At 43.3% G+C, this 24,237-nt stretch overlaps 1 protein-coding gene across 1 annotated transcript in view; it reads left to right on the top strand.

Annotated features, from left to right (window-relative positions):
* The window catches only part of LOC115777469 (E3 ubiquitin-protein ligase RNF31-like), a 131,143-nt gene that overhangs the window by 52,297 nt on the left and 54,609 nt on the right, over positions 1-24,237 (top strand). The window contains exons 6-12 of the mRNA XM_030725375.1: positions 13,844-14,040; positions 14,498-14,631; positions 16,883-17,055; positions 20,746-20,979; positions 21,065-21,250; positions 21,353-21,520; positions 21,618-21,803. Coding sequence (XP_030581235.1) covers positions 13,844-14,040; positions 14,498-14,631; positions 16,883-17,055; positions 20,746-20,979; positions 21,065-21,250; positions 21,353-21,520; positions 21,618-21,803 — 1,278 coding nt within the window. The remainder of the gene's footprint in view (positions 1-13,843; positions 14,041-14,497; positions 14,632-16,882; positions 17,056-20,745; positions 20,980-21,064; positions 21,251-21,352; positions 21,521-21,617; positions 21,804-24,237) is intronic.

Genomic DNA, 24,237 nt, shown 5'->3' with positions numbered 1-24,237 from the left:
GAACACGCTCCCCTTTCTTGTGCTGCAAATACGTTTTACGGTCCAAACCAAACTACTGGAGCATCTGTGTGCAGCACAGAGGGAAACACAGACAGCGATTAGAGCAAGACGACAAGTACGCACTTTGTGTCCTTTTATCTGTGATATGAACTGATACAAAGCAGCAAGTTCAGCCTTAGAGCCCAACCTAATTCACAGCCATGAAAATCACTTTGCTTTTCTCATGTAATACACATGTAATATGGTAGAAAACTTGATGTTGAGACGGCAGAGTCACGCCCTTCTGCCACTTTCGTCACGCGTTCCCACCACCCTATTGGTGGGAAAGAGGCTTCATCAACCCGTCTTCCGAACTGGGGCGAATGAGTGTCCCCAGAGCCAGCCAACAGTGACTCCAGAGTGCAGCCAGCCCCATCCCCAACACCTTAGCCAACCCCCTTCCCAGGTCGGGTGCAGGAAGGAGAGGAATGAAAAGACTTGCCTACTCCCCTCCACACTCATCTGGTAGTTGAAATGTTGAGTTCATGTGTCAGAATATGTGAGTGTATGAAGTTTAAAAAGTGAGTATGTTTCTGTATGAAAACTAGAGTGCTATTAAAATTGAGGGGACAGATGCATGATGTGCACCTGACTGCCGATCAGCAGTGCTCACCAACACCTACCCCCCCAAAACCCTCAGTGTCTAAAGTGTAAATAAAACTGAAGGGCAAACAGCAGTGAAGTAGTGAGTGGGGCCACTTCAGTAGTCCCACCATGCAACATAAGGAGACATAAGACCGGGAGTAGTAGACTACCCCTAGAAGGAGAATGCCAGCTAACTGATAAAATTTTAGTCAGTCTGACCTTTCATACCCTTTCCACTGCAAATCACCAAAATTATTCCATGCAAATATTGTTTTCATTAATTCATTTCAGTTGAATCTAATAAATAAATAGGTTAAAACAAGAGTAGCGCTGCGCTGAGCAATCCAAATGCTCTCTAGCTCCCTTTTCAGTCACCTGTTAGAAGTTCCATGAATGCAGCTTCAGCTGCTTTTTATTTAAATTATTTTAAAAGGTACCTACTAATAAGAATAATACATTTTATTTGGAAGCACTTTTCATGACACCCAAGGAGGAACAGATGGAGTAAAGGTAGTGGCACCTGGTACCAAAGCAGTGATTTGTGCAAATAACAGCAGCATGAGTGTGAGTGTGTGCAGAGGGGTGCAAGAGCAGTCCAGCTACATAGCCCCACCAGAGTTCAGCAGTCTTAGAACTTCAGGGAAGAAACTGTTCCTCAGTCTAGGGGTCCAGTCTCCTGCCTGAGGGGAGGATAACAAAAGTGTGCTGGGTGTGTGTGGTCCTTCAGGATGCAGGTGGCCCTTTTCCTGCATCTGGAGGTGTAAATGTCAATGGTGGTGGAGAAGCTGACTCCAACAGTCCCCTGTGCAGCCTTCACCACCCTATGCAGAGCTTTCTTCTCTGCTGCAGAGCAGCTTCTGTGCCACACAGTGATGCAGGAGCCCAGGATGCTCTCCACGACACATCTGTAGAATGAGGAGAGGACTGAGCTTCCGAGTTGAGTGCGGCTCAGCCTCCTGAGGAAGTAGAGATTCTGGCGTGCCTTCCTGACTAGACTGGAAGTGTTGTTACCCCAGGTGAGGTCGTTACTCACTTGTACACCCACGTACCTGTAGCTGAGGACCATTTCCACTGCAGATCCTTCAATATGCAGGGGGTGGGGTTGTCTGATCATCATTGCTGTTTCTGTCACATTGATGCAGACATTGTTCCCTCTGCATCAACGCTCCAGGTGTTCCACCTCCTGCCTGTAGCCAGACTCATCGCTGTTAGCGATGCAGTCGACTACTGCTGTGTCAACCACATAGATCCTACTGTAGGAGTCCTTACACTCCAGGTGGGTGAGGGCAGTGTGAACCACAGAGGAGATGGCATTCTCCATTGACCGGTTCTTCCAGTATGCATATTGGTGTGGATCCACAATGACATTGATGGTATCTGTCGAAATGAGTGAGGAGATTTGACTTAGTTAACAGCGGTTTTTAATGGCAGCCTGAAAACGACAGCTTCATAACATGTCTGCATCTTGAAAAACCAACAGGGGGAGCCCGCACTGCAACAAGTATGGCATCTAATATAGTACACACATTGTAAAACGCACCATCATTCATCTGAATGATCTACATCCTGTCCTTTTAGTTTGGGCCTTCTATAAATAATGAACATACTGGCAGTGCAAACATAGCTATCTTAACATAAACAATCCTGCACAAAATTAGCAGGTAATGATAAACTTATTGATAAAAAACTGTACAGCTCTGTACCCAGAATTACATTAGAAACTAGTAAATACGACTCACTTTTTCTTTAGAAATGCAACACAAAAAACTTCAAATCTGTTCCCCTTTTTTTTTCTTTTTTTGTTAGCTTGGACACAATGGGGATGAAAACTGAAAACGTAAACACATCTTGCCCTTACTGCTCTTTTTTTTTTTTTTAACACAAGAGCATGTAAACATACAGTTCAGTCTTTATACTGTGGATTTGGCTTACAAATCCCACCTGAGCACATCACATATGGGATATCATTTTGTGACACTTTGGTGGATGATTGAGCTGAAGTACCATGTTGCTCCCCGATGGACTGGTGATTGGACAGCTGAGAGGGGTGGGGTAACCGGGGTTGTGGTGCAGTTGGGAACGTGTCCACTGTACCTGGTACTGCTGAGAACAAGAGTCACCAGGGTCAGCGTGTCGAGGTGGTGGTATCTCACCAATGGGAACGATGTGGCAGCAATTCCTCCTGTAAAAGCCTCTGTTGGACTCAGCGATGTAGGAACAAGGCTCCTTGTGTCACTGTGCCAAAGCGGTCGTGTCCTTTTGCAGTCTGCAACCGAACAGCTTGCCCTTCTGCAAGTGGCAGTAGTGGGAGACTAGTTGCATCATAATACTGTTTTTGAATGATCCTCTTCCTCTGAAGCTGCGTGGTGACCTGGATTGTGCTTTTTGGGGTGAGTGCTAGAAGATGATTGTTGACTGGAAAGGTTGAGCTTGTCTGTCGAGACATGAGACATTCTGCTGGTGATCCTAGTGTTTTGTTATAAGGAATATTCCTAAGGTTCAGCAGATTGAGGAAAACGTTCGTTCCATCTCTGTACAACTTTTCCATGAACTCTTTGGTGCTGTGGACCGCACGTTCAGCTAGTCCGTTTGACTGTGGATATTCCAGACTGCTAGTGACGTGGACGAAGTCCCATTGTTTGGCAAACTGCTGGAAATATGTGCTTGTCGATGTTAATGTCAATTTTATTTCTTGAGCACATTTAAAAACAACAAAGTAAGCAAGAAATTTCCATGGATGAATAAAATAGAATAAAACATAAACATGAAAAACAAGGAATAAAATAACTATGATGCAATGAAACAAACTAAAACTAACACACTAAAACAAGAGACACCACAACATAAAACCTGATGGGACTCAAACTGAACTCGAATTAAAAGCCAAGGTAAAAAGGTGAGTTTTTACAGAGGATTTAAAACACTGTATGGACTCTGCAGTACGAAAATAAAGTGGCAAATTATTCCACAGTCTAGGGGCTGCGACTGCAAAAGCCCGATCCCTTTATGTTTAAAATGAGACCTGCACTAAGAGCATCTGGCTAGATGAGCTCAGTGCTCTCTTGGGGTTATAAAGTTTGAGCAGCTTAGCCAAATAGCTGGGTGTCGTTCCATTTAAGACTTTAAAAGTAAGTAAAAGAATCTTAAAATCAATACGAGACTGGACAGGGAGCCAGTGTAAACCTGCTAAAACTGGAGTGATGTGTTCATGCTTTCTATTACCTGTTAAAAGACATGCAGCAGCATTTTGGACTACCTGCAAACAATGGAGAGATGAAAGCATGAATGAGTTTTTCAAGGTCCTTTGGAGGAAGATGGGATCTAGCTTTGGAAATTAGCCGTAACTGATAGAAACTGGTCTTTACAACTGTGTTCACTTGCTTCTCAAATTTAAACGAACTATCAAAAAACACTCCAAGGTTTCTCAAAGCCGAGGAGCAGTAATACACAAGAGGGCCAAGGATATCAGTTAGCTTATCCACAGGGATACGACTTCCAAACACAATAGTTTCTGTCCTGTTTTCGTTTAAAGTAAGAAAGTTCTGTGTTAACCAGTCTGTAACATCATGAAGACAATTAAACAGAGGCTGCAGTGGGACAGAAGCATCCAATTTAATAGGGATATAAATTTGGATGTCATCTGCATAACACTGAAAGGGAATATTGTACTTCCTAAAAATCTCTCCCAAAGGCAGCATATATAATGAAAACAAGACTAGGGCTGTAACGATTCATCGATTAACTCAATTAAATAGATTCTAAAAAATTATCAACACAAATTTACTGTGTCGATGCTTCATTTAAACTCTGCAGCGCTCAGCTGTCTCGGTGTAAGCGGCACTCCTCACTAGCATTAGCAGCATTAGTGCTTCGTCGTCTTTTTGTGGGTTTATTGGTGGCTGGCAAACCAACACAGAACTGCATTACCGCCACCTACTGGATTGGAGTATGAATCATGCACGCACGCACCCACATATTCTAAAAAGCTCTCCGTCGCTGCGATGGATTTCCTTTAAGTGGATCATCGCTAGAGTTGCCACCTGTCTCGTAAAATACAGAACCCCGTATGTTACGGGACTCCGTGGAATACGGCTCCATAACATGCGGGGTTCCGTACTTTACGGGACGGGTGGCAACTATCGCTGACATGCATTTCCACGCCTCCACTGCTCTCTGTGTGTCTGTGTGTGTTGTGCTCGCTGAGAATTTCAGCTGTTATTTTTGTCTTTACTTCAGCTGTAGCTACCAGAACTGGTTTGCTAGCGAGCGCGGGCCATTAGCACTAGCGATGGTTCGGTACCGGAAGGCCCGCCCCCCAGGACCGAGGGGCTCTGTCAAAATATTTTTTATACTTTAATCCCTTATTAGTGACTAAATATAGACCTGCAGTAGAAACGTTTTTTCGAGAATGCTTGTGAATACAAAGCATTACAACATTACTCACACATGCGCCATGGTTCCCGCAGCCACTAGTTTTTCAAAACACTCACAGCAGGCAGCGGTTTTAACTGCGCAAGCGCAAAGAGAGACGGTGAGCTCAAATAGTGCAAAAGGAAACATTTTTCCAGCGTCCAAAACAGCAGCTTTTTCTTTTAGTAACGATCATTAAAATCAGCTGGAGGTCCTTCATCAAGCACCTGATCAGCAAGTGTTAAGGTGAAGAAAAGAGAACTTGGTAGCTGCTCCATCCACCACTGTTTGTTCACACAGTTAAAAGAAGGTCATTAAAAACAACCTTTTCCAATATTTTGGACATAAAAGGTAATTTAGAAATTGGCCTATAATTGGAAAGAACATTTGGCTCAAGATTTTTCTTTTTAATAATGGGCTGCACAACAGCATGCTTGAAGGTAACTGGTACACAGCCTGATAAAAGTGAGGCATTCAGTATGAGCAAAATACTAGGCCCAATGATGTGAAGAGTTTCTTTGAGCAGGCAAGGGGGAACAATTTCTAGAGGGGAATTAGAAGGCCTTAGTTGAGATACCACTTCCTTTAAAACTAAAAAAGTCACAGGCTCAAACTGCTGAAAAACAGCTGAGGAATTAGAAGATGAATCTTTGTCTAAAACAGTTTGTGAGTGTGAAAGCTGTAAAGAGGAGATTTTATCTACAAAGTGTTTCAAAAACTGATCACAAAGTGCCATAGAAGCCTCCATAGGAACAGCATCACAGGGGTTAATAACTGAGTTAAAAATATTAAAAAGAACTTGAGGTTTGTGACTCTTCCTGGAAATCAGATTAGACAGAAAAGCAGATTTTGAAGCTTTAACAGCCCTCTGATATTCTGATAAACGGTCACGCAGGATCCCTAAAGACACCTGGAGTTTGTCCTTCTCCCACTTCCGCTCAGCGCGCCAACATTCGCATCTGAGAGCACGAGTGGTGTCATTCAGCCAGGGCTGATGTGATGATTTGTTACATTTGATCCTGAATGGAGCTACAGAATCCAGGATATCAGAACACGTTACATTAAAAACACTAACTCTTCAATGTGTAGATCAGCATGGAGGTTGGCATCACAAAGGACGAAGTTAGTAAAAGCGGAGGAAAACTGAGCAGCGGTCGTGGCATTTATCGTGCACAAATGCTGCACAGGTCATTCGCTGTTCAAACCCTGGTCACAAACCGCAATGTTAAAAATTACAGTAAAATGGTCTGAAATCCCACAGTCCTTAATATCAGCGATTCAGACGTCCAGACCATATGAAAGCACCAGATCAAGTGTATGTCCTTTTTATGAGTTGGATCACTCACCCACTGAGTGAGATTAAAAGAGTCAGCAAGAGCGAGGAAATCCTTTACCAGTGGTCCAGACTCACAACATACATGGATGTTAAAATCACCGACAATTAAAATACGGTTGTATTTCAACATGAGACCCCCAAATAAGTCACCAAAGTCCTGGATAAAGTCCTTAATGCATTTTGGTGGACAATGCGCAACAATGCGCAGAGGACTGAGGGAGAGGAGTTCAGTTCCAAGAACTGCACCTCAAAACTGGGGTAGAGCACTGGTGACAACTGCTGGCAGCAAAATTCAGATTTAAATATCGATGCTAACCCTCCACCTTTGCCAGTGGTCCAAGGAGAGTTAAAAAATGAACAATCGGGGGGAGTTCTGAGAAAGACGACTCACTGGGTCGAACCCATGTTTCCGTCAGGATCATAAAATCCCAATCTGAGGAGTTGAACAGGTGATTTAAGATGAAAGTCTTGTTTACCAGTGACCTGGTGTTCAGCAGAGCCATCCAAAGCCTGGTCATACTGGTACTAGCAGGTGCACGTTCCAACAAGTGAAGGTTTCCGGGATTCACGCCACATCTGGAGGACCGCACCCACTGCCAGACAGGAGGAGGCCCCTCTAGCTGGCCTGACAGAACAGGAGGATCAACAGGCTAGATCCAGCAATGACATCTGAATCTGGACCAGTGCCAGAGCGCAGAAAAAGAAGGCAATGCATCTCTAATAATCTGACAGTTTGTCGATCCAACAGATTTCAGGTAAGTCTTGATGCGCACCCGGATACCACCCCGTTTTCCCCATCTTTTTGAGTGCCTTCTAGGGGGAAAGGGGAGTGGTAGGCGGCGTAGACCCTCCGATATGCCCGCCAATATAGGAGGAAGATTTCTTGGCGAATTTCGCAGATTATATGTTTGCAATTTAGTGGGACGAAGACTCAGAAGTATTAGGCCATCATAAACAAGTAGAGCAGAGCCATCAGTACAACACAGAAGGAGAATCAACAATAGCAAACAAAGGAGCCCAGGGAGACGAAGACAGCTCGCCGTGCACACTGGTGCCATCTTGTATTCACACATCCAATGCCATGTACTGTCTGGCATTGTCTGAGATCAGGGCCCCATGAACAGAAAAGTGCAGTTTTAGTTTTTTTGATTATAGTAGCTGAAGAAGTGTCATGGAGAAGATCTATCTTGAACCACCCTGAGTATGAGTCTACTAGTATTGCATACTGTTGGCTGTGCCATTCAAAAATTTCAGTGGCGACTGTAGACCATGGCAGGGTAGGGACTAGGTATGGTGTTAACGGTTCCTTTTGTTGGTGAGGACGGGTGCTGTTACATACTGCACAAGGCAGCAGCTCTTTTGTAATGTCCTTGTTCATGTTGGACCAAAACACTGTGCTTCTGGCTCTGCATTTTGTTGACTAAAGGCCTGGGTGACCTCTGTGCATGATTTTATTGTACTCTTGTTGCTCTTGTTGAGTTTGGAATGACTGGTCTATGCCCTTTAACAACAATGCCATCCTCCACTACTAACTCGTCATGGTAGGGAAAGAATGGTTGTACAGAGGGAGGTACCTAGCACTCCTTATCTAGCCATCCGTTTTGGATCACATTGCCTAGAGTTTGGAGCACTTGGTCTCTGGCTGTGTGTGCTCTGAGTTCCTCGAACCTGGCTGTTGAGATAAAACTAACAGACATCACTTCAAACGAGTTGTGAGCACTCAGTATCTGTGAAGCAGTGCTGGTTGGGGCTCGTGATAAGTTGTCGGCCAGGTACATGTGCTTACCCTTTTTGTAGACCAGGGTGATGTCGTAAGCTTGTAAACAGAGTAACAACCTCTGCAAACGGGCTGGAGCTGTGTGGATCGGCTTCTATAGAATGGTGACCAGGGGCTGATGGTCCGTTTCAATGACCGTGTGCTTGCCGTAGATGTAGTCTTTGAGTTTAGTGCATGCGAAAACAACTGCAAGAAGTTCTTTTTCGATCTGTGCATAGTGAGTCTTTTTGTCTGATAGAGTGTGAGATGCGTATGCGACAGGCTTTCCATCTTGCAAACATGCTGCGCTCAGTCCATAGCGAGATGGATCACAGGTCAGTGTCACCTGTTTCTTTATGTCAAAATACGATAAGACTGGTGAGCTGGATAGGCATGACTTCAGATTTTAAAATGCTTGTTGGTGTTGACGGAGCCAGCACCACGCAGTGTCCTTATGTGTGAGCTGCCTGAGCGGTGTTGCAATGTTGCTCAGATTTGGTATGAACTTCCCGAGATAGTTGACCATGCCAGGAAAACGTTGCATGGCGAGAGAGTCCTGGGGGACAGGCATGTTTGTGATTGCATCTGTCTTTGTGGGGTCAGCCTTTAGACCTTCTTTTGTGAACATGTGACCCACATAGCAGACTTTGTCGAGGCAAAACTTGGACTTCTGCGGATTGAGTCTGAGTTTTAATTCACATGCACAGTCAAGCACTTTATTTAGATTTGCATCATGTTCTGCAGCATCTCGACCTCCCACAATAATGTCATCAACTATAATGGCACATGGGTAACCAGCAAACAGTTGTTCCATTGAGCGCTGGAAAACTTCACTTGCAGAGCTTATGCCAAATGGCATGCAGAGAAACCTGTAGCGTCCAAAAGGTGTACTGAATGTGGTCAACATGGACGACCTTTGGCCCAGTTTAATTTGCCAAAGGAGTTCTTAGCATGAAGTACTGAAAACAGAGTTGTGCCTGACATTTGGATGGTGACTTCTTCCACACTGCGCATTGGATAGTGAGGTCTCTTTAAAGCAGCGTTCAAGTCTTTGGGGTCAATGTACAATCTTATTTCCTCTTTGTCTCTTTTGTGTGCTGCGACCATTGACGAAACCCAGTCTGTGGGCTCAGCAATGGGGGTAATGACGCCTTTATTTGTCATGCTGTCGAGTTCAGCTTTTACTCGTGCCTGCACTGCCAAGGGGATACGGTGTGCTGGACGGATGACTGGCTGCACAGCTGGATCCAGTGTCATGGAGTAGGTTATTGGCAGTTCTCCCAGTTGGTCACTAAATACATCGTTGTACTGCTCTTTGATATTTTTTTATGAGCTCTGTTTAGGTCTCTGTGCTGACCTGGTGAACAAGAGGGCTGAGTGTGACAAGTCTGAGTTGCATACATGCACGAAATCCCAAAAGTGGTATAACATCACGCTCTATGAGGTAGAAAGGTAGCGTTTGTTGCTGTCCATCTAAGTAGCAAGGCAGTGTGACTAGACCTGCAGTTTCTATTTTGCTGCCTTCATAAGCCACTACATTTGTGGTCTTGCCAAATGCTGTGATGTTCCCTCCTGAAAGCTGTTAAAAAGTGTCTTTTGCAATTACATTGCATCTTGCTCCTGTGTCAATTTTCATTTGATTGGTTTGTCATTTGTGTGCAAAGTGACATATCCTTCATCTCGACTTTCCATTCGAGTATTGACAGTGTCCACAGATACGCCATCTACATAGAAAGTATCATCAGTGATGGCATATTCTGGCTGCTCTACATCTAGCTGATGCACTGGTTTTCTGGCATAGCTTTTCTTCACAAAGCTTTTTCTTTCAGGGTTTTGACTGGCTGGCCTTAACTTGCAGTATTTTTTATAGTGATTCATCTTCTTGTACCTGTGACATTGCTGGCCAAATGCAGGGCATTTATCTCTTTGGGCAGGTCATTGCAACATGTTATTAACGTTGTGTTGCGTATGGCCATCTGATAATATATTGTCCTATGCTGCCCTCTAGTGCAGCTTGGCTGCAAAGCATCCACTGTCGCTGCCTGCTTTGTTAGGGCTCTGGTGTTCTCTTCAGTCGCTTTGTGGATACGGCAGATAGAAATGGCTTTAGTGAGGGTTTAGTCACTATCACGTAGCAGGGCCCTTCTTACACTATCATTGTTGATGCCACACACAATTCTATCTCATATCAGTTCATCTGTTAGTTCTCCAAAGTGACAACTTTTTGCTTTGATTTTCTGATAAAGGATTGTCTCTATTGTCTCACCTTGTTTTTGATTTAGAGTGTGAAACTTGTGCCTTTCCATTGTTTTGTTGTGTTGTGGATTGCAAATTTCTCGAAATTTGCGTTTGAGACATTCTGGATCTTCCCTGGACTCGGCTAGAACAAGGACGGCTCCACTGTCACCTGGTGCCCTGACTTCTGCGGTGTAGGCAAACAAACACTCTTGTTCAGTGGCTTCTGCTCCTGCAAGACTGAGGAGGATGTACGCTTTTGCCTTAGTGGTTTATTCATGTGTGCTGCTTCAAAGATGTCATATTCTCTCTCAAAAATACGTCAGTTCTCAGCGATGTCTCCTTCAAAAAGGAGTGGGTCAGGTCTGCGAAATCCCTCCGCCATAGTTAGCAAGCCGTGAGTTTTTCAATGTTTGGTGAAAAAAGAAGAAAAAAAAAACGGACTCACTCTCTGCAGATCCAAAACATCTTCTGACACATGTCAAAATGAGTGAGGAGATTTGACTTAGTTAATAACAGTTTTTAACAGCAGCCTGAAAACGACAGCTTCACAACATGTCTGCATCCGGAAAAACCAACAGGTGGAGCCCGTGGTGCAACAAGTATGACATCTAATATAGTACACACATTGCAAAACGCACAATCATTCATCTGAACGATCTACGGTATCCTTAATGTGGGCCATAACCAGTCTCTCAGAGCACTTCATGTCTATCGGGGTGAGAGCTACTGGCCGATAGTCATTCAGGCCTGTCACTGTGGAGCTCTTGGGGACCGGGATGATGGTGGCGGTCTTTAGGCAGGTGGGGACGGCTGCCTGTATGAGGGAAGAGTTGAAAATTTCAGTCAACACCCCAGAGATTTGCTGTAGGACTGGGGTATTGTGGTGAAATGAGGGGGTTTTGGTAATAACACGAGTGGCTGAGTTTTGAACGATTCGAAGCTTCTGGAGGGATTTGTGAGGGAGGACAAATAGAAGAGAATTATAGTAATCAATATGTGAGGTAACAAGACTATAAATAAGTTTGGATATATTATTATATATATTATTGATATGGGAGTGAAAGGATAGAGTGCTGTCAAGGATGACACTTAACCTGAGGGGAGGGAATAACTGAGGAGCTGTCAATTGTGAGGGAGAAACTGTCGCCTTTGGATAGGGTGGATATTGTTCCGACGAGAAGGAACTCAGTTTTGTTGCTGGGAAATTTAATAAAATTTGAGGTGAACCAGGCTTTGATTTCAGATAAGCAGGTGGTGATAGAGGAGGGTGGGAGGGAAGAGTTAGGTTTGGTGGATATGTAGGGCTGTGTCAGAGGTCGGGGTGTTGTGGTTTGGGTGCAACTCTGTTTTTTCCTATTTTCTATCCCTGTAGGCTGGGCGGCTGGGTCTCCTGCTCTGCAGGGCGGAGCTGGAGGTTGTCTCTCGGTGACCATCGCACCTGGTGCCCATCAATAATTCCTCCAGCCAGAGTATTTAGCCAACCTGCTTGTTAACTAGCCTCCAGCCTCCTCAAGCTAACAGTTCTTGGATTTGTGTTATGTTTCGGGTTTCGTGTGCTATTTTTGTTTTTTCATCACGCGCAGCCTTTTAGTTCTCCCGCTCCAGGTTTGACTACTTCCCTTGTGGATTACCCAGCCCCCAGCCTGCCTGCCCTCCTGGACACTTTGGAGCCGCAACGGCAACACACACACCACTTCCTCTCCAGGACTGAATTGCTGTTTTCTGAATTCATACTCACCTGCTGTACGTCGTTCCAATAATCTGCCTGTGAGCTGAGTGATGCCTGCACTCACCTCGCCCCTGCTGAAAGCATTATAGCTTATTCATGATTGTGTGATCTCAGTGTGTTAAATAAAGTGACATTTGTATTTCTAAAGCTCCACTGCCAAGTCTGCATTAGGGTCTACCCCTTGATTAAGCCTTCTGGTGTGACAGGCCGGGTGTTTTCTGCGAAGCAGTGGAAATGGGTACTGAAATTGCGGAAGATATTGCCAAGGTGAAGGAGGTAAGTTATGAAGAGGAGGGGCCCAGGACAGAGCCTTGAGACACAAGCTGGATGAACTGCCAAGGGTCGGCCACGGATTGGCCATGAATTGGCCACGGACAAATGGCTGTATCTGCACCAATTGTTAGCACAGTGGTGGAGGGGTCATTGAGTTGACCATGAACTCCTCTGTATACCAAAATATTCTACAGTCAAATGTGAAGCCATCTGTTGAACAGCTGAAGCTTTGTCCAAACTGGGTCATGCAATGGGACAATGATTCCAGGCACACCAGCAAGTTACAACAGGATGGCTGAAACAGAAAGGTAATGAGGTGCCGCAATAACCCTACACACCTGTACTTTGACTGGGGTGGCTGTGGCTCAGGAGGTGGAGCAGGTCAGCTACTAATCGGAAGGTTGGTGGTTCGATTCCTGGCTGCTCCAGGCTGCATGCCAAAGAGTCCTTGGGCAAGATACGGAACCCCAAGTTTCTCTGATGCAAGTGTTGGAGTATCAATGTGTGTGTGTGACAGTAAGCACTGAGCTTAGTTACACATGGAAAAGTGCTCTGGGGATGTCCTGTACATACTGTCAGTTTAGTCCTCTGATGGTTGCAGGTTGCTTGTTCCACTGCTTCCAGTGGAATATATATATAAAGATGGCTATATATATATAAAATAGTGCTTTTGTCTGTGCCCTGAAGGGTCAAAGCTGTGTTGTGGCATACTGGGGACCTGCGCAATATTAAGCAGAGGATTTTGTCATAGCTACTGGGCATACATTCACATACCGTTTCTCTCTAAAAAAAAAGACTTGATGCAAGATTTACAGTTGCATCCCAGTGTTTTTGATCTGTGTGTATAGTACATATTCAATAGAGTTTTTGAAATAAGCCTTTATTCAGTTGTTAGCTACTGAAGAATTCCCATTAATGGAAACTGTGTTTATTTGGCTGCTGCTTAGCATGCAGAGCTAAACAGAGGCTGATGGTCCCTACAGTTGTGGTGCTGAAGACACTGAACTGCCATTGACGTGTCATTGTTGCGTGAATGTGTGTGTAATGTTAAAAAGTTCTGTCTTTTTACAATAAAGGTGCCCTGTGTATCTGAATGATAAATGTAGCTTGAATTGTTGCTTTGGGAGGCCTTTAGGACTAGAAAAGCAGTCCATTCACTCTGACGTGCAGATGTGCAAACTGAGCTTCACTTTTGGAAGGAAAGATTCCAAATACCATTTGAACAAAATTAAATTATATAAAGATGCTATTCTTTAGCTATGTTAATGTTACACCATCTCAGAACAGTTGTTCTCTTATAGATCATTTTGTACACATACTATATTTAGATACTGAATTAATATTTGTACACTGTATGAATCTAGTTTTGACAGTGTACTGTGTGGTACATTTCAAAACGATTAATTTATTGCAGTGAATTGGTACAGATTATAGTAGGAGGTAGTGTTATATTTTTGTTGTCTTCTTTCTATCTCAGAGAACTGCGCTATTTGTGGAATATTCCGTATCTCAGCCCACTGCCTCACTTGCCTCCAGGGGCTCTGCTCAGATTGTGACAGACTGTATCACTCTTACCCTGAGAGAGCGAACCACCATCGAACAGCTGACACATCATCATCGTCATCATCATCTTCTAAAAACTGGAGCAGTGACAGGTCAGGATAAGGAGTTCTGGTAATTCTCTGATTGCATTGGTCTAGAAATAGTATTAGTTTTGACTTGTCAGTCTATATTAAGTAACATTTCAGTCCAGGGCTGTATTCATGTTCAGACTGAAAAGGTCATTGAGTTGACCATGAACTCAAATATATATATATATATATATATATATATATATATATATATATATATATCAAAGTATCCCAGAGTTAAATGGGATTTGTGCAATTTCTGCTAAGCTAAAGCTGTAAAAAAAAAAAAACCAAAAAAAAAAAAAACAACCCCACTCAGGAAAAAAAAACAAGCATTCATTGAACCATTTAAACGCTCAGGTTCATTCTTTTTTTTTTTCCTAATCATGAAATCATTTTAGTGCAATGAAAGAATATTGCTGTGATGATATTGCTGGTTTAACTTTCATCTAAAACAAGATGTCTACTAAACAAACACTTTACAACTTTCCCTTTTCAAGTTCTTTCACCTGGTGTTGCCTTCACTGTACTAAAGTCAACTCTATCCACGACGTGCTGTGTGAGGAGTGTGAGCAACCTCGCTTGGAGTCCCTCAGCTCTAAAGCAGATGACTGTCAGCCTGCCACTATCACCGGTATGTGTTTTCCTTTTGTGCAACTCAGGCTCTAGTAATGCCACATTTTTATTTATTTTTTTATTCTTGCATTTTTTTCTTAATATAGAAATTGATGGGTTGCACAGTGCTGCAGTGATTAGCACTGTTTTCTAACTGCATAAAGTTTCTTGATTCGAACTAGAGCCCAACCTGATAGCTGCCCGGGATAGGGTTAACGGGGCCCCACCCTGGAGCCAGGCTTGGGGAAGGATCTGCAGGGAAAGCGTCCGGGCCTTAGCCTGTGGTGCCTGGCAGGGTGCAGCCCAAAGAGGAGACATAGGCTCCTGCAGGCCCACCACCTGCAGGATGCATCGTAGGGGTCGGGTGCAGTGTGGCAGCGGCCAAGGGTGGATACCCAGCTATCGAGACTGGCTATTGGGACATGGACTTTCACCTTTCTGGTGGGGAAGGAACCTGAGCTAGTGTGTGAGGTTGAGAGATACTGCCTAGATCGAGGCGGGCATAGCTCAGTGCATGGCCTTGGAGGCCAGTCTCCTGAAGAACGGCTGGATTCAGTTGCCCTTGGTGAAAGGTGGAGAGCTGGGATGAGTATCCTTGTATCCTCTCAGCTTGTTACCTGTATGTTCAAGTTTTCACCGATGGACGAGAGGGTTCCTTCCCTGCACCTTCGGGCTGGGTAACAGGTCCTGACTGTTGTCTGCACTTATGCACCAAATTCAGTTCAGAGTAGCCAGCCTCCTTGGAGTCGCTGGGTGGGGTGTTCGAGGGTGCTCCATCCTGTTAGGGATCTCTCATCCTACTGGGAAACTTCAGCGCTCCCATGTGCAGTGACAGTGAGACCTGGAGGGGCGTGATTGGGAGGAACGGCCTGCCTGATCTGAACCTGAATGGTGTTTTGTTATTAGACTTCTGTGTAAAGGTTGTCCATAACAAACACCATGTTCAACCATAGAAATGTCCATAAGTGCACGTGGCACCAGGACACCCTAAGTCGCAGGTTGATTGATTTTGTAATCATATAATCACATCTGCGGCCGTATGTTGTGGACACTTGGGTGAAGAGAGGAGCTGAGCTGTCAACTGATTCCACCTGGTGGTGAGTTGGATCAGGTGGCGAGGGAGGATACTAGACAGACCTGGCACACCTAAATGCACTGTAAGGGTGCGCTGGGAACACCTGGCAGAGGCCCCAGTCCATGAGATCTTTAACTCTCACCTCCAGCAGAACTTTGAAACCATTCTGAGGGAGGCTGAGGATATTCAGTTGCTGCACAGAGCTGTGGTTTCGAGGTGGCTGGTGCCTGTCGTGGTGGTAATCCCTGAGCCATATGGTTGACAACAGACATGAAGGGAGTCATAAAACTTAAGAAGGAGTCCTATCTGGCCCGTGGGACTCCGGGTAGGGCTGTTTTGGGCTGTTTTTCATCCCAGACCAGCTCTTCATCCTCTCACGGATGTTCGAGTTTTCGTGGGAGTTTGCCCATCCAATCTGCATGTGGGCTTGGAGAATGCATTGAACTGGTGGTCAGCTTTCTGTGTGGCCTGTGCAGGTTTCCTTCAGTTGCTCTGGTTTCCTCCCACAGTCCAAAGATGTGCTTGTTAGATTAATTGGTGACTGTAAATTGGCTCTGAGATTGTATGGTTGTTTCATTGGTGACTTAATAAAAAGTCATAGACATAAAAATAAAAAGGAAAGATCCAGCTGTAACATTAGAAGTTGTTAACTTAAAAATGATGCATTAAACTAATGTATAAAACTTCCATTTCATGTTTATGATAGTTTTTGTTCTATGTAGCAGAAAATATAGTTAAATATAGTTTATTTTTTTATCTTTTAATTAGTCTCTGCACTGTATATTTTATAATTTTGTAATTTTGTAATATTGTGTTATAGTTATAGCTCTAATATCTCTGTATATTTGCAATTTGTATACTTGTATATTGTCTTATAGTTTTTATACTTATTTGTTTTTTCTGTAAGCACGAAGTACCGCAGCAATTTCCTAATGCTGTGAACCTGTTCACCCATATGGCAATACAAACCTTCTGATTCTGATTCTGATTCTAAATATCTGCTTGTAAAATGCAATGCGTGATGCTATTGTAGGTCCATGTATCCCAATAATGAAAAGAAACTGGAAATGGGTCCTTTGGACTGCATTGCATACACACTTGAGGGGGCTTAGCTACTTCTGTAAGAATCTTATTAAGTTTCAGTAATAGGAACAGAATAAAGTGATGTATGTATTTGTTACTGTTTTTTTCTCAGAGTGGCAGTGCAAGAGCTGCACCGTCGTGAATGCAGCCAATAGTGTTCTGTGTGAGGTTTGTGAAAGACCTCGTTTGGCCACACGACCTCCAGTGACCCCATCACATCTACCCATCACTCCCCCTAGACCACCAGCACCAGTACTGGGGATGCCCGGTGACCCTGACAGTCAGGTTAGTTGTGTGTGTGTGTGTGTGTGTGTGTGTGTGTGTGTGTGTGTGTGTGTGTGTGTGTGTGTGTGTGTGTGTGTGTGTGTGTATTCCTGTACTCCACACTTACAGTTAGGTGTATACTTTGACAAATATGCAGTCAGTATTATATAGAAAAAAATCAATATGTGATTGAAGTGCAATGAAGACTTTTGGCATAAATTCAGACTGTTTTACTAAAATTTGTATTATCTATTTGGGAATTGCAGCCATTTTCATACTCAATCTCCCATTTTCAAACACTTAAAATAACTTGACAATTGACTGAGAAGTAGTATCATGGCCAGGTGAGGCCTGCTCCCTTATTATTTGATTACAAATCAAGCAGACATAATATCTGAAATGTACTCAAAGTATTGAATTTTTTGCTTTTATTGCTTTTCACTGTTTTTTAAAGTTTGAGGCCTAAAGAGATGTCAGTGCATGCGAGGGAGCTCATTGTTAAGCTCAAAAAGCAACCCAAACCCAGCAGGTCATCTGCCAGACATGGTCAAGGCAATGTTACGGCGTGAGCAGGTGTGGCATCTTATGGAACTGTGGGCTGCTCGGTCAAGCCCCACACTGCAGGGCCCAGACATGCTGTTCGGTTGGATGAATTCAAAAACTTATCAAGGACCAGGCTTTACACGATCAGTCTCGGGCAAAGCTCTTTAATTTCTTGCGAGAAATCAGGAGCAAATATTATCGGCATGTGCTCCTCAAACAGCTTTCTCACCATCATTTTATACATAAGAGCAGAAAAAACAGGAAGGGGCACAGGCAAGAGAGGAAGTAACAGAAACACTTTGAGATTTGCAAGGGTCTGCTTCAGTATGTGCAGGTCTCGTCTCAAATGGAAAGACATTAGTCAATTTTGTGCTTTTCAGGAACAAAAAGTTCCTGAAAAGGTCTTACAAAGGTTTCCTCTTCATGTAGGCATCGCTGTTCATCACTAACACTGTCATTTCAAAGAGAAATATATACATAAGCATAATTATTTTAAAGAATGGTTATCATAGCACAGAGTTTTTTTTTTTTTCCAGCACCTTCATTTTACAGTCCCTGACAGAAGTTCTGTCCCTTATCCATGTTGTGGAAACAAAAGCTCATAACCTGACTTTAAATTCATCCATTGGTTTTAGAAGTGACTCATATGAAAGCTGAAACCCTCCCAAATGAGGTTTAATTTACGAAAATAAATTTGCTTCACTGCAGAAATATTGATCATTTAATGAACACAGAAAGGTCAGATTTTGGCAAGACAAAAGTTTTGTCGCCCACAGAAAGTAATGTGAAAATCAAACAATTTACTTCAAATACAAAGATATGTTTCATAACATTGGTAAATGAAGTTGTGGTGCTATTAGAGCCATATTTAATATGTTGTGTGACTTCCATGAGCTTGAAGGACTGCATCCATGCGGTTCGACAATGATTCATACAATTTATTGATGAAGTCATCAGGAATAGCAAAGAATGCAGTCTTACATGCCTCCCAGAGTTCATCAAGATCCTTTGGTTTTGTCTTCCAAGCTTCCTCTTTCATCCTACCCCAAACATGCTCAATGATGTTCATGTCTGGTGACTGGGCTGGCCAGTCCTGGAGCACCTTGATCTTCTTGGCCTTGAGGAACTTTGATGTAGAGATGGATGTATGAGATGGAGCGCCATCCTGCTGCAAAATTTGACCCCTTTTATGATTGGGAATGTAAGAGGTAGCTAATACTTCTAATACTTCTTGTAATACTTCAAATGCCACACGGTTTTTTAATTGCCTTTTGTTTAGTGCTGGCTTCTGGGCACTGATTCAACCATGGAGGCCATTTCGAGACAGAGTCCTACAAACTGTTCTAGTTGACACAGGGACTTGAGGTGGCCAGGCCTGGTGGAGCTCTGCTGCAGTGGAAAAGGGGCTGGCTTTGGATTTTCTAACCAACAAACGTTCCTCCTGAGCAGTGGTCTTGCGGGGTCTGCTAGACCTGGGCTTGTCAAAAACATCTCCAGTCTCTTCAGATCTTTTTTTAATTCTTTGTACTTGACGCTGAGACACATTAAAGGTGCCAGCCACCTCTGCAGTGGATCTGGTCTTCAGCCTCTTGATAATCAAGGCTTTGGTCGCAGGGTGGATTTTTGGCATGTTGTCAGAAGTCAAGTTGGAGTTCAAGGGAAGGTCTGGGGTGCTGGGGTTCTTTTTATACACACCCACTAATTAACCGATCAATAAGTGAGCACAGGTGAGGCTGTAAACTAGGATTGGGTGCATTACATGACAAGGTGACAAAACTTTTGTCTTTCCAAAATCTGACCTTTCTGTGTTCATTAAATGATCAATATTTCTGCAGTGAAGCAAATTTCTTTTTCGTAAATTAAACCTCATTTGGGAGGGTTTCAGCTTTCATATGAGTCATTTCTAAAACCAATGGATGAATTTAAAGTCAGGTTATGAGCTTTTGTTTCCACAACATGGATAAGGGACAGAACTTCTGTCAGGGACTGTACATTAGTATTGGGACTCACAGTGGGCTTCCCACCCAGGACCCACAGTGCAGGGCTGTGTTCTGCTGTTCTGCTAATTGTAAGAACTCTGGTCACGTACTTTTTATGTCATTATCAGGAAGCATTTGTACCTGTGCTAAAAAACAAAAAAGTCAGCATGTTAACACTGTTGTTTTTGGCATGCACACGATGTAAACCTAGACTTAGTTAGGGTTAACCAAAATTTTAAAAGAAAAAAGTGTCATCGCATTTATGATCTTGTGTTGCTAAACCTAAAATTGGCAAAACAGTGGTTCTTAATATCTTTGCAAGTTTTTCTTAATCTAGCTTGCAGTGTGTTTACATACAAGAGGCAGTATTGGTGTCAGACTGAGCAGTCTGACACTGATCAGTCAAACAGACCAGAAAAGCATCTTTTTTCCTCTGATGCATTTTTAAAGATTTCTTAACAAGCTAAGGACATCTGAAGGACATTTGTCACATCCGCCATTGTAAAGATGCTAAACAGTTTTCTTTTAAATCTATGAGAGGTCAGAAGGGTCTAACTTCAGTATGCTGTCTTCACATATTTATTGCAGCAAATTTTAGTCTCCAGTGCTCACTCCATGATTGTGTGTTTTTTAAGGACACTGAGTGACAGTTACAATAAAATAAAGTCCGTCTCAGGGTTAAATACCCAGATCTGAAATACAGCTCTTACAATTTTCTCTGGAAATACTTTCTCTAAATTTAGCCCATCGCCCAGAGTTTGGTGTCCTTTGACAAAGCGTATTTTTACTGGCCACATATAATACATATATGAATTACTATAAAACCACAAGAGCTCATCTCATTCCTCTTGTTTCCCTTTGCTTGTGCAGCAGTTTTTAGGATTTACTGTAGCATAGCTTAAAAGAGCTGTTGTGGCTTTCTTAGTTTCTTGTAACTAAAAAAGTTAGAATAGGCAACAATAAAACTGTATTCCATAGATCTACCTGGAATACTTGACCATTTGCTGCTGTGTAAATTTATCATTATCATTATTTCACCGGCAGTTTTTGCCTTTCATTTTGAGGCTTTAATAGTGTGAGTCAGACAACGTAAGTGATTTCAGAAGTATCCAGTTTACTGATAATCACCCTTTTAATGCTGTGGCTGTTCATTGTGGTTAGTGACTCTCTTTCTGTGACTCTGCTCCAGTGGGTGTGTCAATTCTGCACCTACCTGAACTACTCTCCAGCAATGGTGTGTGAGATGTGTGACCTGGCTCGCCCAGAGCCTGCACCCCTACCAGTGAAGCTCCGCCCTCCCTCTCCCGTCAGACGAGTTCCTGCTCTGCCAATCAAACCCAAAGAGCATGCTCCCGAAGACCTGGACTCTTGGAGGCAGAAGTTGATGAAGGAAGAGGGTCTAAAGCTGATTCAATTAATCAGAGCAAGTTACCTCACCGCCATTATCTCTAGATTTAGATTTCCTCTAATGTTTTAATACAAGTGTATTTTTTCTTTGTTTGTGTCAGGACGGGGAGAAGAAAGGAGTGAGTCCGGAGGAAGTGTACACAAGCATGAGGGTAGCTGGGGACAGCAACATCCTGCCCTGCAAGTGGTTAAAGATGGAGCTTCCCCTGCTGTTAGACCAAATCAGGGTGTTGGTGGCAACATCCTCTCTTCAGTCTGTTTCTGACAATCCCCTGACTGAACAGACAGTCAGTATACTTGTCAAATCATTTAAACCTGACAAATCACTTCGATATGTGACCCTGACTGCAACTCTTTTTCTGATAGTGTTTGACTGTCCTCTAACACAGAATAACATAACACAGAATCTTGCCAAGGAGGCTGGCAAAGAGGTAGCTCCTGCAGAAACAGAAAGTGAGGTCCAGCTTTCCAGAGCAGAAGCCAAGCAAGCCTGGCTGACAGCAGGGGGTGACACAGAGAGAGCTGCCAGACAAGCTCTAAGAGACAGACTCGCCAAGGTGACACACGATAGAAATGTTTCGACATGTGCACTAATATTTCATCAGTCTCCCTTCTGTGTAGAGATTCTATTATTTCTTCATCCTATTCTAACAGGTAAAGGAGCTGTGTGCACTTGGCTTTAGTGATGAAGCTCACTGCCATGAGGTTTTAAGGCAGAGCGGTGGTGAGGTAAGAGGGGCATTGGCCTTGCTACAGAGACCGCTTCTAGAGCCCTTCCACAAACGCATTTGGAGTGAGAAACCTGAGCCTCCTGTCGATATCCACCACCCTGACAAACAGGTGAGACCACAGATAGAGTAGATGGCAACGTGTGACGTTAGTCATTGGTTTACACTGGGGCCAGTTTAAAGTCCAGATTTGTAGTTTATGGCCACATCCTCTCTCATTTGGAATTGGTAGGTTTTTCGAATGGGCATTTTCAGCCATCTTAATTATCAATATCATATAGTAATGTGCAAAAGTCTTGCCATTTCTCATTTCTAGATTTTCTTGTCATTTTTTTTTTAAAGTGGTCTTGGACAATAGTTTTTTTCACTCACTCTCAGCCCAGTCCTTTCTCCTGACAATTTTCAGTGTTGAGCTATGAAACATAGAAAGGGACCTACAGCACCAGTCAAAAGTTTGGACACAAGAGTGTGTCCAAACTTTTGACTGGTCGCACAACTTAGCAAAGAATCCATTTTAAACTGTATCTTTAGGCACTTTGTTACTAGGAGCAGCACACTGGCTGACCTTCCACCTGTTGCGGCCTGGACCTCTACTAGCATTAGCCTAGCCCTCTACCTGGTGCAGTCTGGGCCTCTGTTGCCTCAACCTGGCTTTCCGCCTACTATCGCCTGTCTACTACACTTGTTGCTACACTTAGCCTGACATGCATTTCCTGATAAAAAACTGCTTTGGCTGTCTTTACATTACTGTTTGTCATTTTGCTACACACTCAGTCCCTTGCTCCTGAGCCTCTCATTAAGCTTTTATCTGGAGCTACTACTGTAGCCCATGGTAGCAGAACATTGGATTTCACTCTACTCCTCAGAGATGTCTCATCCTACTGGATGACTAAAATTTTTGGACTTCCTACAATTCAGGTATCTCATCTTCCACTCATGTGACTGGATCAGCTCTTTGGTTCTCACTGTTTGCTTGTGGACACACCCTCTGAGAAAGACAATCAGCTGGATTGTTTTGATATTGCTGTCAGGCGCATATTAATCATACTCATGCTACTCATCTCTGGTAATGTTCACCCAAATCCTGGGGCTGTTTTAGATAAGCCCACTTCAACTCATATGGTATTTAGTGACTTCTGTGATCATAAATCTTTGGGTTTTTTACATAGTCTGTTAAATTCTAGGCACTTTGATAATTTAAAAACATTGCCACATACTTCAATCCTGATGTCTTAGCTATCTCTGAATCCTGGCTTAAGAAAAATAACACTGATCATGATATCTTGATACCAGGCTACAATGTATTTCTTCAGGATAGAGCCACCAGGGGAGGTAGTGTAGCTATGTATGTTAAAGACCATCTGCATTGCTGTTGCCGTTGCTAAGTCAGTCCCCAAGCAATTTGAGTTACCGGTGGTAAAGGTTAAACTCTCAACAACTTTCTTTCTCACTGTAGCTGTCTGCTACAGAACACCCTCTGCCCCAGCTCCTTAACTAACGGCAGTTAGTGAACTCCTGGCACCACTTATCGCCTCTGAATTTGTTCTTTTGGATGATCTAAATTGGGATACGATTAAGCCCCCAGACATACTTCAGCAGCAATTTGATGCTCTGAACCTCACCCAAATTATAACTGAGCCTACCAGCCCAATCCCAAATCTCCCTCATCCTCCACACTGATAGATCTCATAGATCACTGCGCTATTGCATGTACAGTAATAATGTTCCAGGACCACCCGCGATAAGTGAAAATTCGCGAAGTAGGGACGCTATATTTATTTAAATACTTATACATTATTTAAGTAGTTATACACTATTTTAAGTTTTTATAAACCCTCCGCACACACTTATACACCAAATATATACATTACTGTACAACACGTGCTACGTATGTGAAGAACGAGTACCGCAAAAACCTGCGAAACAGCGAAAATACCGCAATAAATATTTTACACTAATATTGATTGAAAACCCGCGAAACAGCGAGTCCGCGAAAAGTGAACCACGAAGTAGCAAGGGATTACTGTATACGCTCTGGCTGCTAAATGATCACCAGTGATTGTGACAAAGTGCTCTCTGAAGAAACTTGGCCTTTCTTCTAGATGTTGCAACAGTGCTTTGGGACACAATCAATTCTATCCACTCCTTAGATGATGCCTGGTCCTATTTTAACAATACATTCAGTCTCATCATCGAAAAACACGCTCCAATGAAAAAATTTATGACTAAAAATCATTACAGCCCCTGGTTCTCCCATGACCTGACAAAGCTCATCCATAAAAAGAACACCCTTTGGCAAAAAGCCCGTTCCTCTCAATCTCCTGCTGACTGGCTTACCTTCAGACAATGTTGGAATAAAGCCACACAGGCAATCAGAAATGCCAGAATCTCCTACTTTAAGGAGAAATTCACCACCTGTGGCTCTGATGCTAGGGAGTTCTGGAAAACGGTGAAGTCCATGGAAAACAAACTGACTTCTCCCCACCTGCCAATCTCTGTGGTATTCAAAAACATTGTTATTACAGATAAGCCCCGCATGGCTTCAC

The sequence above is a fragment of the Archocentrus centrarchus genome, unplaced genomic scaffold, assembly GCF_007364275.1.
Source record: "Archocentrus centrarchus isolate MPI-CPG fArcCen1 unplaced genomic scaffold, fArcCen1 scaffold_54_ctg1, whole genome shotgun sequence".
NCBI lineage: Eukaryota > Metazoa > Chordata > Actinopteri > Cichliformes > Cichlidae > Archocentrus > Archocentrus centrarchus.
Note: the sequence above shows the minus strand (reverse complement) of the source record. Positions and strands in the feature narration are given on the sequence as shown.